Genomic DNA, 15,102 nt, shown 5'->3' on the forward strand with positions numbered 1-15,102 from the left:
GTAACATTTTGGAAAAAATTTTCACGAACATTAATTGTCTCGCACAACGAGTCTGTGTGCAAAATGTCCGCTCGATTGGATCACGGGAAGTGGGTTAAAAAACGACTGAAAGATTTGCACGGTCGTAAGCAAGCAAGCAAGCACGCAAGCAAGCGAACTTAATATAAAGGATTTAAAAATAAAACATAATAAAATAAAAATATTTTATAATAAAAATAAAACATAATAAAATAAAAATATTTTATTATGTTTTATTTTTATATTTTTATTTTATTATGTTTATTTTTATTATTTTATTACTTCCCTTCTACGTGACTTTACCGAAATAACCAAGAAGATGAATCCCTGCAGTCACGAAAGCTTTAAATCGAAATCGAATTGTAAATGTTGCAGTGGGTTTACTCTCCAACACACACAAACTGGTTAGTTTTCGATTTAAAGCTTTCGTGACTGCAGGGATTAATCTTCTTGGTTCTTTCGGTAAAGTCACGTAGGTATAAAATAAAATAAATTGCGTTGTGGCCGAAACGTCGTGAGAATTATTTTATTATGTTTTATTTGTATTATTTTATTATTTCCATTCTACGTGACTTTACCGAAAGAACCAAGAAGATGAAACTGGTTAGTGCTGAACTAAGTAAATAATTGGCACTTTGTGTTTACGTGACAAACTGATCGGGCTGTGGTATCGGGGTGGTGGTGGCGGTGGGTTTAACGACACATTTATATTTATGCGACTGAACCAGCAAAACAAAATCTCGGTTGCGGGCACCTACAATGGTAGCGGCTGCTGCTATTACCTGTGCGGTGCAAAGAGGCTCCAATGTAACAACGCACACAAACCCCCCTCTCCCCAATGTCACTCCACCGCTGGATGAGGGCCCACACCCACCCCAACAACACAATTTGGACTGTGGTGGTGGTGGTGAAAGGGGGGTGTTATCGGACCATACGTCACCGTGCCGGTCGGCACAGCTTGGTGAAGGCGGCGAATGCCGGTTTGGTGAAAGCTTGAGGGAGGAAGGCGAGGGGAGGTGAGCACGGTCCTGGAAGGTTGCGTCCAGAGACGGGGTCTACAGGAGACTCGTGGTGCCACGGGGAACACATCGTCCACCCGGGGTCCACGGTGGGTCTCGGGGTTCACAGGGGGAACTTGTGGTTCAAGGAGGAACTTGTGGTCCACTCGGGGTCCACGGTGGGTCTCGGGGTCCACGGGATGTGGGTGCCACCGTTAGAGTCTGTGTCTCTGTTGATATTTCTGTCTGGGGCTCAGGCCCCCCGCCCCCCCCGCCCCGCTAGGGCGCGATGGCGAACGGCTGCGGCGGGGCCAGGGACCCGCGCCGGAGGCTTTCGAGCAGCCAGCGCGGGCGGACAAACAGCACCGCGGGGCTCCACACCAGCACCTGGGGGGCGGGCAGGGGACACCGCCTTGTCACGCTCTTCACCACCACTCACCACCACGTAACACCGCTCACCACCACCTCGTCACACCGCTCACCACCACCTCGTCACACCGCTCACCACCACCACCACGTCACACCGCTCACCACCATCACCACGTCACACCGCTCACCACCACCACCACGTCACACCGCTCACCACCACCACCTCGTCACACCGCTCACCACCACCACCTCGTCACACCGCTCACCACCACCACCTCGTCACACCGCTCACCACCACCACCTCGTCACACCGCTCACCACCACCCTCGTCACACCGCTCACCACCACCACCTCGTCACACCCGCTCACCACCACCACCTCGTCACACACACCGCTCACCACCACCACCTCGTCACACCGCTCACCACCACCACCTCGTCACACCGCTCACCACCACCACCTCGTCACACCGCTCACCACCACCACCTCGTCACACCGCTCACCACCACCTCGTCACACCGCTCACCACCACCACCTCGTCACACCGCTCACCACCACCACCTCGTCACACACGCTCACCACCACCACCTCGTCACACCGCTCACCACCACCACCTCGTCACACCGCTCACCACCACCTCGTCACACCGCTCACCACCACCACCTCGTCACACCGCTCACCACCACCACCTCGTCACACCGCTCACCACCACCCCTCGTCACACGCTCACCACACCACCTCGTCACACCGCTCACCACCACCACCTCGTCACACCCTCTCACCACCCCCACCTCGTCACACCACTCACCACCACCTCGTCACACCGCTCACCACCACCACCTCGTCACACCGCTCACCACCACCACCTCGGTCACACCGCTCACCACCACCACCTCGTCACACCGCTCACCACCCCCACCTCGTCACACCGCTCACCACCACCACCTCGTCACACCGCTCACCACCACCACCTCGTCACACCGCTCACCACCACCACCTCGTCACACCGCTCACCACCACCAACCTCGTCACACCGCTCACCACCACCACCTCGTCACACCGCTCACCACACACCTCGTCACACCACTCACCACCAACCTCGTCACACCGCTCACCACCACCTCGTCACACCGCTCACCACCACCTCGTCACACCGCTCACCACCACCTCGTCACACCACTCACCCACACCACGTCACACCACTCACCACCACCACGTCACACCGCTCACCATCACCTCGTCACACCGCCTCACCACCACCTCGTCACCACCGCTCACCACCACCACCACCACGTCACACCGCTCACCACCACGTCACACCACTCACCACCACCACGTCACACCGCTCACCACCACGTCACACCACTCACCACCACCTCGTCACACCACTCACCACCACCACGTCACACCACTCGCCACCACCTCGTCACACCGCTCGCCACCACCTCGTCACACCGCTCACCACCACCACGTCACACCGCTCACCACCACGTCACACCGCTCACCACCACGTCACACCACTCACCACCACCTCGTCACACCACTCACCACCACCTCGTCACACCGCTCACCACCACCACCTCGTCACACCGCTCACAACCACCACCTCGTCACCACCGCTCACCACCACCACCACGTCACACCACTCACCACCACCTCGTCACACCGCTCACCACCACCTCGTCACACCACTCACCACCACCTCGTCACACCACTCACCACCACCTCGTCACACCGCTCACCACCACCTCGTCACACCACTCACCACCACCTCGTCACACCATCACCACCACCACGTCACACCACTCACCACCACCTCGTCACACCACTCACCACCACCTCGTCACACCCACTCACCACCACCACGTCACCACCGCCTCACCACCACGTCACACCACTCACCACCACCTCGTCACACCACTCACCCACCCCCACGTCACACCACTCACCACCCACCTCGTCACCACCGCTCACCAACCACCACGTCACACCACTCACCACCACCTCGTCACACCACTCACCACCACCTCGTCACACCACTCACCACCACCACCTCGTCACACCACTCACCACCACCACCTCGTCACATCACTCACAACCACCACCTCGTCACACCACTCACAACCACCACCTCGTCACACCGCTCACCACCACCTCGTCACACCACTCACCACCACCACCACGTCACACCGCTCACCACCACCTCGTCACACCGCTCACCACCACCTCGTCACACCACTCACCACACCTCGTCAACCACTCACCACCACCTCGTCACACGCTCACCACCACCTCGTCACACCCGCTCACCACCACCTCGTCACACCGCTCACCACCACCTCGTCACACCGCTCACCACCACCTTGTCACACCGCTCACCACCACCACCTTGTCACACGCTCACCACCACCACCTCGTCACACCGCTCACCACCACCCGTCACAACCGCTCACCACCACCACCTCGTCACACCGCTCACCACCACCTCGTCACACCGCTCACCACCACCACGTCACACCACTCACCACCACCACCTCGTCACACCGCTCACCACCACCTCGTCACACCGCTCACCACCACCTTGTCACACACCACCACCACCTCGTCACACACCGCTCACCACCACCTCGTCACACCACTCACCACCACCACCTCTTCACACCGCTCACCACCACCACCTCGTCACACCGCTCACCACCACCACGTCACACCGCTCACCACCACCACCTCGTCACACCGCTCACCACCACCACGTCACACCGCTCACCACCACCTCGTCACACCGCTCACCACCCCACGTCACACGCTCACCACCACCACCTCGTCACACGCTCACCACCACCACCACGTCACACCGCCTCACCACCACCACCTCGTCACACCACTCACCACCACCACGTCACACCGCTCACCACCACCTCGTCACACCACTCCCCCACCACCACCTCGTCACACCGCTCACCACCACCTCGTCACACCGCTCACCACACCACCTCGTCACACCGCTCACCACCACCACCTCGTCACACCGCTCACCACCACCACCTCGTCACACCACTCACCACCACCACCTCGTCACACCACTCACCACCACCACGTCACACCGCTCACCACCACCTCGTCACACCGCTCACCACCACCTCGTCACACCACTCACCACCACCACCTCGTCACACCGCTCACCACACCCACCTCGTCACACCACTCACCACACCTCGTCACACCCACTCACCACCACCACTACGTCACACCAATTACACCACCTCGTAACACTCACCACTCACATCACACTCACCTCACACTCACTAATCACCACCCACAGCTCACATCACACTCACATCACACTCACATCACACTCACATCACACTCACATCACACTCACATCACACTCACATCACACTCACATCACACTCACATCACACTCACATCACCACTCACATCACCACTCACATCACCACTCACATCACCACTCACATCACCACTCACATCACCACTCACATCACCACTCACATCACCACTCACATCACCACTCACATCACCACTCACATCACCACTCACATCACCACTCACATCACCACTCACATCACCACTCACATCACCACTCACATCACCACTCACATCACCACTCACATTCACCTCACACCAACACTCACCTCACACTCACATCACACTCACATCACCACTCACATCACCACTCACATGACACTCACATCACACTCACATCACACCACACTCACCTCACACTCACATCACACTCACCACTCGTGTTAAACTCACCACATACTTAACACCCTCACCCTGTCACACCTTCACCCCTTACACTCTCACCCTCTCACACCCTCACCCCGTCACGTCACACCCTCACCTCGTCACACCCTTTCACACCCTCACCCCGTCACACCCTTTCACACCCTCACCCCGTCACACCCTTTCACACCCTCACCCCGTCACACCCTCACCCTCTCACACCCTCACCCTCTCACACCCTCACCCCGTCACACCCTTTCACACCCTCACCTCGTCACACCCTTTCACACCCTCACCCCGTCACACCCTTTCACACCCTCACCCCGTCACACCCTCACCCTCTCACACCCTCACCCCGTCACACCCTTTCACACCCTCACCCCGTCACACCCTTTCACACCCTCACCCCGTCACACCCTCACCCTCTCACACCCTCACCTCGTCACACCCTTTCACACCCTCACCCCGTCACACCCTCACCCTCTCACACCCTCACCCCGTCACACCCTTTCACACCCTCACCTCGTCACACCCTTTCACACACTCACCTCGTCGAAGCTCTCATCCCAGCCGTGATTGGCGATGACGAAGTCGACTTCTTCACTTGCACCGTCAGCAACGACGCTCCTGACACACGGCGCACACAGCAGCCCGTCACATCCCATTACGTCACCCATTCTTTTCACGCGTCACCCCCTCCGCGTCACCCCCTCCGCGTCACCCCCTCCGCGTCACCCCCTCCGCGTCACCCCCTCCGCGTCACCCCCTCCGCGTCACCCCCTCCGCGTCACCCCCTCCGCGTCACCCCCTCCGCGTCACCCCCTCCGCGTCACCCCCCTCCGCGTCACCCCCTCCGCGTCACCCCCCTCCGCGCACCCCCTCCGCGTCACCCCCTCCGCGTCACCCCCAGCTCCGCGTCACCCCCTCCGCGTCACCCCCTCCGCGTCACCCCCTCCGCGTCACCCCCTCCGCGTCACCCCCCTCCTCGTCACCCCCTCCGCGTCACCCCCCCTCCGCGTCACCCCCTCCGCGTCACCCCCTCCGCGTCACCCCCTCCGCGTCACCCCCTCTCCGCGTCACCCCCTCCGCGTCACCCCCTCCGCGTCACCCCCTCCGCGTCACCCCCTCCGCGTCACCCCCTCCGCGTCACCCCCTCCGCGTCACCCCCTCCGCGTCACCCCCTCCGCGTCACCCCCTCCGCGTCACCCCCTCCGCGTCACCCCCTCCGCGTCCCCCCTCCGCGTCCCCCCCTCCGTGGCCCCCCTCCGTGTCACCCCCTCCGCGTCACCCCCTCCGCGTCACCCCCCCGCGTCACCCCCTCCGCGTCACCCCCTCCGCGTCACCCCCTCCGCGTCACCCCCTCCGCGTCACCCCCTCCGCGTCACCCCCTCCGCGTCACCCCCCCGCGTCACCCCCTCCGCGTCACCCCTCCGCGTCACCCCCTCCGCGTCACCCCCTCCGCGTCACCCCCTCCGCGTCACCCCCACCGCGTCACCCCACCGCGTCACCCCATCGCGTCACCCCCATCGCGTCACCCCATCGCGTCACCCCCTTCACGTCACCCCCTTCACGTCACCCCTCCACGTCACCCCCCCACGTCACCCCCCCACGTCACCCCCCCACGTCACCCCCTCGCGTCACCCCGTGACCCCCGGTACCCGTTCCAGGCCACGGTGAGTCGCTGCAGGGAGCGGCGCTCTTGAGCGGAGAGCGACGCGTGCAGAAGAATCCTCTTCCCCGACAGCAGATCTAGAGCAACGGTGAATATGATGAGCGAGTGATCGCGGTGTGTGTGTGATGACTGTGTCTGTGTAGGTGAGTGATCGCTGTTGTGCTTGAGTGAGTGATCGCGGTGTGCGAGTGATGACCGAGTCTGTGTAGGTGAGTGATCGCTGTTGTGCTTGAGTGAGTGATCGCTGTTGTGCTTGAGTGAGTGATCGCGGTGTGTGAGTGATGACTGTGTCTGTGTAGGCGAGTGATCGCTGTTGTGCTTGAGTGAGTGATCGCAGTGTGTCTGTGCGAGTGAGTGGTCAGTGTCAGTAAGTGAGCGAGTGGCTTGTGTGAGTGAGTGTTTGAGTGGTCAGTGTGATTGAGTGATCCGTGTCAGTGTTCGTGAGTGGTCAGTGTGACCGAGCAGTCAGTGTGAGTAGTGGTCTGTGAACGCTTGGTCAACGAGTGTGAATGAGTAGTCAGTGTGAGAGTGTTTGTGAGTTGTCAGTGTGAGTGAGTTGTCAGTGTGTGGTCAGTGTGTGGTCAGTGTGTGGTCAGTGTGTGGTCAGTGTGAGTGGTCGTGTGGGTCAGTGGTCAGTGTGAGTGGTCTGTGTGAGTGAGTTGTAAGTGTGTGGTCAGTGAGTGGTCAGTGTGTGGTCAGTGAGTGGTCTGTGTGAGTAAGTGGTCAGTGAGTGGTCTGTGTGAGTGAGTTGTCAGTGTGAGTGGTCAGTGAGTGGTCTGTGTGAGTGAGTTGTAAGTGTGTGGTCAGTGAGTGGTCTGTGTGAGTAAGTGGTCAGTGAGTGGTCTGTGTGAGTGAGTTGTCAGTGTGAGTGGTCAGTGAGTGGTCTGTGTGAGTGAGTTGTCAGTGTGTGGTCAGTGAGTGGTCAGTGTGTGGTCAGTGAGTGGTCTGTGTAAGTGGTCAGTGAGTGGTCTGTGTGAGTGAGTTGTCAGTGTGAGTGGTCAGTGAGTGGTCAGTGTGTGGTCAGTGAGTGGTCAGTGTGGGTTAGTGAGTGGTCAGTGTGTGGTCAGTGAGTGGTCTGTGTGAGTAAGTGGTCAGTGAGTGGTCTGTGTGAGTGAGTTGTCAGTGTGAGTGGTCCGTGTGTGGTCAGTGTGGGTCAGTGAGTGGTCAGTGTGTGGTCAGTGTGTGGTCAGTGTGTGTGGTCAGTGAGTGGTCTGTGTGAGTGAGTGAGTTGTCAGTGTGAGTTGTCAGTGTGAGTGGTCAGTGTGAGTGGTCAGTGTGAGTGGTCAGTGTGAGTGGTCAGTGTGAGTGGTCAGTGTGAGTGGTCAGTGTGTGTGTTCAGTGTGTGGTCAGTGTGTGTGGTCAGTGAGTGGTCTGTGTGAGTGAGTGAGTTGTCAGTGTGAGTGGTCAGTGTGAGTGGTCAGTGTGTGTGGTCAGTGCTGACACTCACCGGGCAGCTCAGGGGGGCCAGGGGCTGCCTCCTCCTCCTTCCCCCCTCCTCCTGCCCTGCCCCCCACCTGCGTTTCCTCCACTGCCTCCTCTTCCTCTGTGGTCCCATCGTAGGGGTCTCCTAATGCACCAGGCGGGCTGGGCGCGCTGCAGTAACAGGCACAGTGGTAGGGGTAGTGGTATGGGTAGTGGAAGTGGTAGTGTTAGGGGAGGTGGTAATGATGGTGATAGGGCTAGAGGTATGGGTAGTGTTGGGGGAGGTGGTAATGATAGTGATAGTGGTATGGCTAGAGGTATGGGTAGTGTTCAGAGTACTGGCAGTGTAAGCCTAGTGGTAGGGGTTAGTGGCCAGAGGAGTTAAGTAGCGTTAGTCAGGGGTAGTGGTAAGGGCAGTGTTAGGGGTTTAGTTGGCGGTAAGGATAGCGTTAGTGGTAATGACTTTAAACCCCTCGCCAAACCTCCTACGCATTTCACAAATAGTACTAATCGCATATCTGCATTTCACATAAATATGCAAAATTCCTCTTGATATGCAAATTATTTTGTCAAGGCGCTCTCCCCCCCTCCATCCCAGCTTAAAAAAATTAACCCGTAAAAACAAAGTTTTTCACTATAAATCCTTTATATGCGTGGCGGCTAGAGTCCTCTCGTCCTCTGGCTTGAGATGGCTGCCACCTATGGGTCAGATGATTGTCTGCCAGTATTAAGCAATTGGTAATTAAATATTTCATTTGTTTTCCCTAAACAGTGTAAAATTTTGGAGAAAAAAATTTCACAAACATTAATTGTCTCGCACAACGAGTCTGTGTGCAAAATGTCAGCTCGATTGGATCACGGGAAGTGGGTTAAAAAACTACCGAAAGATTTGCACGGTCCTAAGCAAGCAAGCAAGCGAACTTAATATAAAGGATTTAAAAAGACGCTCCAAGCCTGGGGTTGTCATTCAGACTCTGTCTTCTTGACAGACCTGTTCTCCACCTGAGGACGGCTGCTTGCGTTGTGGCCGAAGCGTCGTGAGAATTATTTAATGTTTTATTTTATTTTTTATTATTATTTCCATTCTACGTGACTTTACCGAAAGAACCAAGAAAATGGTAGGGGTAATGTTAGTAGTACTGGCAGCTGTAGTGGTAGTGTTATGGCTAGTCGAAGAGGAAATGGTCGGAGTAGTGAATGGTGTTAAGTCAGGGGTAGTGGTAAGGGCAGTGTTAGGGGTCGTGGAGGTTTGGTGCTAAGATTCTCACCACTCAGAGTCGCGATCCCCGATGCTCATTTCCTCCTCTTCCATCTCCTCCTCCGTTACCTCCTCCTCCGTTACCTCCTCTACCTCCTCCTTCACTTTCTCCTTCACCTCCTCCTTCACCTCCTCCTCCACCTCATTCACTGAACAAAGAGGATGAAACTGCACTCGCAATGCTACAGTCCAGTCCTCCCGATAAGACTCCACTGAAACCAGCAGCATCAATGCCATCACCATCATCATCATCACACGCAAGAAGAAATCCACATAGGGCCCTGTTCATCCATAAAACCCTTGTTGGCAAACCTGCACTATACTTAACCACATTTGACATTTGATTATCCGGTTTACAAAATTATCCGGCGGTCCCGGGCCGATCCGTCTAAACCAGCAAAACCGCTCCAAAGGCTCGGACCAGTCCGGCGATCGGCATCGTGTATGTGACAAAATAAAAGTATTTACACTACGAGACCTCCTTTACCAGTGGCGAAATATAGTAATAGGTTTTAACCCTTTCAACTGGTACACCTTTATACAAGGCATCATGCAAACATGATGCCTTGTATAAAGGTGTCAGTTTTTGTACCAGTTGAAAGGGTAAAAACCTATTACTAAAATAAAAGTAGCTATGCTTGAATCTCGATTTAAAGTTTTCGTGACTGCAGGGACCCATACTCTTTGGTTCTTTCGGTAAAGTCACGTGGGTAGAAAATAAATTAAATCACGACGTTTCGATTGCAACACAAGCAATCATCATCAGGTGGGAAAACCACAGCAAGAAAATGTTTGATGGATACAAATTGAGCGATCATTTGAAGGATGTTATTAACCAGGTAAAACCCTAACCTCTTACCATGGCAACTCTGTGTCCCACTAAAGCAAAACATTTTCTTGCTGTGGTTTTCCCACCTGATGATGATTGCTTGTGTTGCAATCGAAACGTCGTGATTTAATTTATTTTATTTTATACCTACGTGACTTTACCGAAAGAAACAAAGAGTATAGCTATGCTTGATTTCGGTTTAACACGTAGAGGCTTTCACGACCAATATTATTCATAATAAAGGTTTTTGGGTCAGATGGCGTTATTTATAAATGTGTCGTAACCCTCCACCACCCGACACGGCCAATCAGCAAAAAATGTGTCACGTTTTTCAAAGAACAAAATAATTCGCTTCTTTAATGAATAACAATTGAATGATTACAAATATATATAATTACAATACCACCCCCCTCTGCCTCGAATCACTGTACCAGATTTAATTAGATGATGACGTCACCCTGATGCTGCTCTATTTTAATGTAGTGTAGTAGTGTATAGTGTAGTGTAGTAGTGTATAGTGTAGTGTAGTAGTGTATAGTGTAGTGTAGTAGTGTATAGTGTAGTGTATAGTGTATAGTGTAGTGTAGAGTGTATAGTGTAGTGTAGTAGTGTATAGTGTAGTGTAGTAGTGTATAGTGTAGTGTAGTAGTGTATAGTGTAGTGTAGTAGTGTATAGTGTAGTGTAGTAGTGTATAGTGTAGTGTAGTAGTGTATAGTGTAGTGTAGTAGTGTATAGTGTAGTGTAGTAGTGTATAGTGTAGTGTATAGTGTATAGTGTAGTGTGTAGTGTATAGTGTATAGTGTAGTGTGTAGTGTATAGTGTAGTGTAGTAGTGTATAGTGTAGTGTAGTAGTGTATAGTGTAGTGTATAGTGTAGTGTAGTAGTGTATAGTGTAGTAAATGAAGACGTCACCCTGATGCTGCTCTATTTAAGACCGGGAGCAACAGGAGGGCTTCACCATTCTTGCCCGATGAAGATGATTGTAATAATCAGCGAAACGTCGTACTCAAATTTTTAAACGCTGTTGATTTCGATGTTAAATATTATATAGAGTACATTATACACTACATTCAACAACTTAAACAATGAAAATACTGCACTTATACACATTTTTCAGGACGAATAACTATGGTCATGAAAACAGAAACAATACACAGTTGCGATCAGGCGAAAAGTGATTGTGTAATTTGGCATTTGCCGGATCACCGGGTCTAAAGGCTGCATCAGTCCGGCAATCGTCCAACACCATGTGAGACTAGGCTCTAAGGAAAGCTGTCTCGGGTGTGGACCAATCAACTTCAAGGACCATGTGAGACTAGGCTCTAAGGAAAGCTGTCTCGGGTGTGGACCAATCAACTTCAAGGACCATGTGAGACTAGGCTCTAAGGAAAGCTGTCTCGGGTGTGGACCAATCAACTTCAAGGACCATGTGAGACTAGGCTCTAAGGAAAGCTGTCTCGGGTGTGGACCAATCAACTTCAAGGACCATGTGAGACTAGGCTCTAAGGAAAGCTGTCTCGGGTGTGGACCAATCAACTTCAAGGACCATGTGAGACTAGGCTCTAAGGAAAGCTGTCTCGGGTGTGGACCAATCAACTTCAAGGACCATGTGAGACTAGGCTCTAAGGAAAGCTGTCTCGGGTGTGGACCAATCAACTTCAAGGACCATGTGAGACTAGGCTCTAAGGAAAGCTGTCTCGGGTGTGGACCAATCAACTTCAAGGACCATGTGAGACTAGGCTCTAAGGAAAGCTGTCTCGGGTGTGGACCAATCAACTTCAAGGACCATGTGAGACTAGGCTCTAAGGAAAGCTGTCTCGGGTGTGGACCAATCAACTTCATGGACAGTGCATACATTATCAGAGTTGTGTTTTTTGTTTGCATTCCGACTGCAGGTATTGTGGTCAATGCAAACATGACTCCTTGTAAAAAAAGGTGTCAGTTTTGTTGCCAGATAAAAGGGTAAAAAAACAATTATCATATTTTGCTACTGGCAAATGAGGTTCCAATGGTGTAAATGCTTACCCCGAGCTCTCATACTCTGATGGTGCATTGTCTATGAGTTGTGCGCCTTTTGGCGTCATCTGGTCCAACACCATGGGAGACTAGGCTCTAAGGAAAGCTGTCTCGGGTGTAGACCAATCAATTTCAAGGACAGTGCATACATTATCAGAGTTGTGTTTTTTGTTTGCATTCCGACTGCAGGTATTGTGGTCAATGCAAACATGACTCCTTGTAAAAAAGGTGTCAGTTTTGTTGGCAGATAAAAGGGTACATTTTTTAAATCATATTTATTTTTGTCTATTTCTATGTTTGTTGGTGACAATTTGAACAAATAAATCATATTTGAAAACACACAAAAACATAGCAACACATCATACAAAAATGTGCAAATAAAAGATGTTTAAATAATGATGATGTAGCGAGTATCCGGCGTTTTTGAAAATCCGGCGTTCCCCCCCCCCCAATCATCTGTAATTCAATATCCTGACCGTCAAACCCGTGAAACCTCAGGCGTTCATCTAATTGCCATTTAAATAATCACCAGAACAAGAATTGGAAGTAGGATGACAAAAGCCTTTGCAGCACCACCCAACGTTTTGGAAACAACCTTTATACACCATAAATCTTCCTTTAAAAAACACGTGTATACAGGTAGTCCCCGAGTTTCGATGGTCCGACTTACGATATTTCAATCTTTCGATAGCGATGCGACAAAATTGCTAAATATTTTAAATGTAGCCGTCAACAACCTAACATCGTTCAAGTATGCAGACGACGGACAGAATCTTGGTGAGTGCAGTACAATGATACGTTACAATACGTTCAATGCATGTATACACTACACTATTACACTACACTATTACATTACACTATACACTACATTATTCCACTACACTATACACTACATTATTCCACTACACTATACACTACATTATTCCACTACACTATATTCCACTACACTATACACTACACTACACTACACACTACACTACACTACACACTACACTATACACTACACTATACTATACACTATACTATACACTATACTATACACTACACTATACAATGCGTAGCTTTAGCGATTTAATTTTAGGGTTACCACGATACGAAACGTTCAATGCATGTTAAAAGTTTTTATAGCAGAGAGGATTGTTTCCTGAAAAAAACTTTCTATCAAATTGTTGGTCCCGGTCCGTAGTAGCAGTTACGTTGTAATTTGTGTAGTTAGACTGGTGGTCACCGCCTTAGGCTGTTATTCTGTTAAGGGGAAGTTACCCCGTGTTGGAACGGAATAAATGTGGTGCCTCCAAGTCTACGTCTGCGACTCTGTGGAACCCACTACAGCAGGCATGTCCAAAGCCCGGCCCGCGGGCAGATTTCATACGGCCTGCAGCTTCGGTCTTATAACGTCTTATTTATGGCTCGCCAGCTCTGTCAGAATAAATACATCATACAACTCATGGAAATGTAAGGTATTCTATACAGTTTGTTCAATGTTATCTGACTGAACGAAAGGCAGAATTGCGTTTTAGAGTTGTTCCCGTCTGCCTGAGTGGCTTATATTTGGTTACATTGTCATTTGAAAAATGAAGGTAATTGTGACGATGAAAATTGTTTAATAACAGCGTGTATTTCCACGTAACTTTTGTGGTTAATACAATGTCAAAGGAATTATTGGCCCCTAGGCATCTTCACTTTATCAAATGTGGCCCTCTTTGCAAAAAGTTTGGACACCCCTGCACTACACAATCATCACCACCATCATCAACAATCGCCCGTTCGCCATTCAGTGACGGTGATGGCGCTTGTGCCAGGCTGGGTGCATTCTGGGGTCACGATTAAAATTGTGGAAAGTTCGCTGCTGGCAGGGGGGTCAGAGGACAGACGGGTACCATGGGTTGACCAACTGAGATGATTGGCAGATGCACCACCTGTGCCTGCTACTGTGCCAACTTGCTGTGTTTTAGCCACCCGGCACTCTGCTCGTTGCTGTGAGCATCGCTCCTCTGCCCTCCGTTGTTGCTGGAGGGCGACTGCCTCCAACTGCCCAGTAGCCTCAATGTACACTTAGCCTGGAACTGCCAATAGCGTCCTTCACGAACCTCCTCCAGAGGACGATCTTGACACTGCTGGTACCGGTCATCGGCAAATCCACTCAGCTCCACATCCTCCTGTACTGCATCACTCCATCCCTTCTCCAGCCCGTACTGTGCCCCCTCTATGCGGCCAAACAGAAGCTGTTTGGGGCATGCGGTGGCTGGGCATGTGGGCTACACGACGCAGCCAACGCAGACTCGCCCTGCCAGAGGAGCCTACTGATGGGAATGTGTCCAGACCTCTGAAGGATCTGAGCTCCTCACACAATCCAGTCTGCAAGATGTGACTTCAACTGGCCACTCCACATGGGGAGGGGTGTGTGTGTGTGATTAACCGCAGCCCCAGGCAGGATCAACCCCCCCCCCCCACCTTGCCCCATGATGTCTTGCGAGAAGAGAGAGGTAAGGGGGGCGGGGGGGAGTGAGTGGACTGGGGTAGAGGAGTGAAAAGAGAGAGTTGATGGGGGGGGGGTGGGGAGTAGTAGTAGTTCTGGAACTGCTGGGTAGTCATCTCTCAGATCCTCGTGAGCGCCATCACACGAGGGCAGCCGTCAAACAAGACCGGACACACTCGGGGCGGGTGTGAGATGCAGCTACCTGCGGTGCGCTGCGGAGATGGAGTTGAGACTCGAGCGGCAGGCAGAGATGTCCTCTGGTGCACAGACACACGAGACAAATCAGACATGGC

General features: G+C 52.6%; 1 protein-coding gene across 3 annotated transcripts in view; it reads right to left on the reverse strand.

Moving 5' to 3' along the window:
* Positions 1-1,230: 1,230 nt before the first annotated feature.
* Positions 1,231-15,102, reverse strand: part of LOC133339414 (DNA repair protein XRCC1-like) — a 55,121-nt gene continuing 41,249 nt past the window's right edge. For all 3 annotated transcript variants that reach the window (XM_061547558.1, XM_061547559.1, XM_061547557.1), the window contains 6 exons: positions 15,012-15,066; positions 9,495-9,633; positions 8,252-8,397; positions 6,791-6,881; positions 5,681-5,759; positions 1,231-1,403 (listed from right to left, as the gene is read on the reverse strand). In XM_061547558.1, coding sequence (XP_061403542.1) covers positions 1,296-1,403; positions 5,681-5,759; positions 6,791-6,881; positions 8,252-8,397; positions 9,495-9,633; positions 15,012-15,066 — 618 coding nt within the window. In that variant the 3' untranslated portion in view covers positions 1,231-1,295. The remainder of the gene's footprint in view (positions 1,404-5,680; positions 5,760-6,790; positions 6,882-8,251; positions 8,398-9,494; positions 9,634-15,011; positions 15,067-15,102) is intronic.

This window comes from Lethenteron reissneri, unplaced genomic scaffold (assembly GCF_015708825.2).
Source record: "Lethenteron reissneri isolate LAM-NWPU_2019-01 unplaced genomic scaffold, ASM1570882v1 scaffold_1864, whole genome shotgun sequence".
NCBI classification, from domain to species: domain Eukaryota; kingdom Metazoa; phylum Chordata; class Hyperoartia; order Petromyzontiformes; family Petromyzontidae; genus Lethenteron; species Lethenteron reissneri.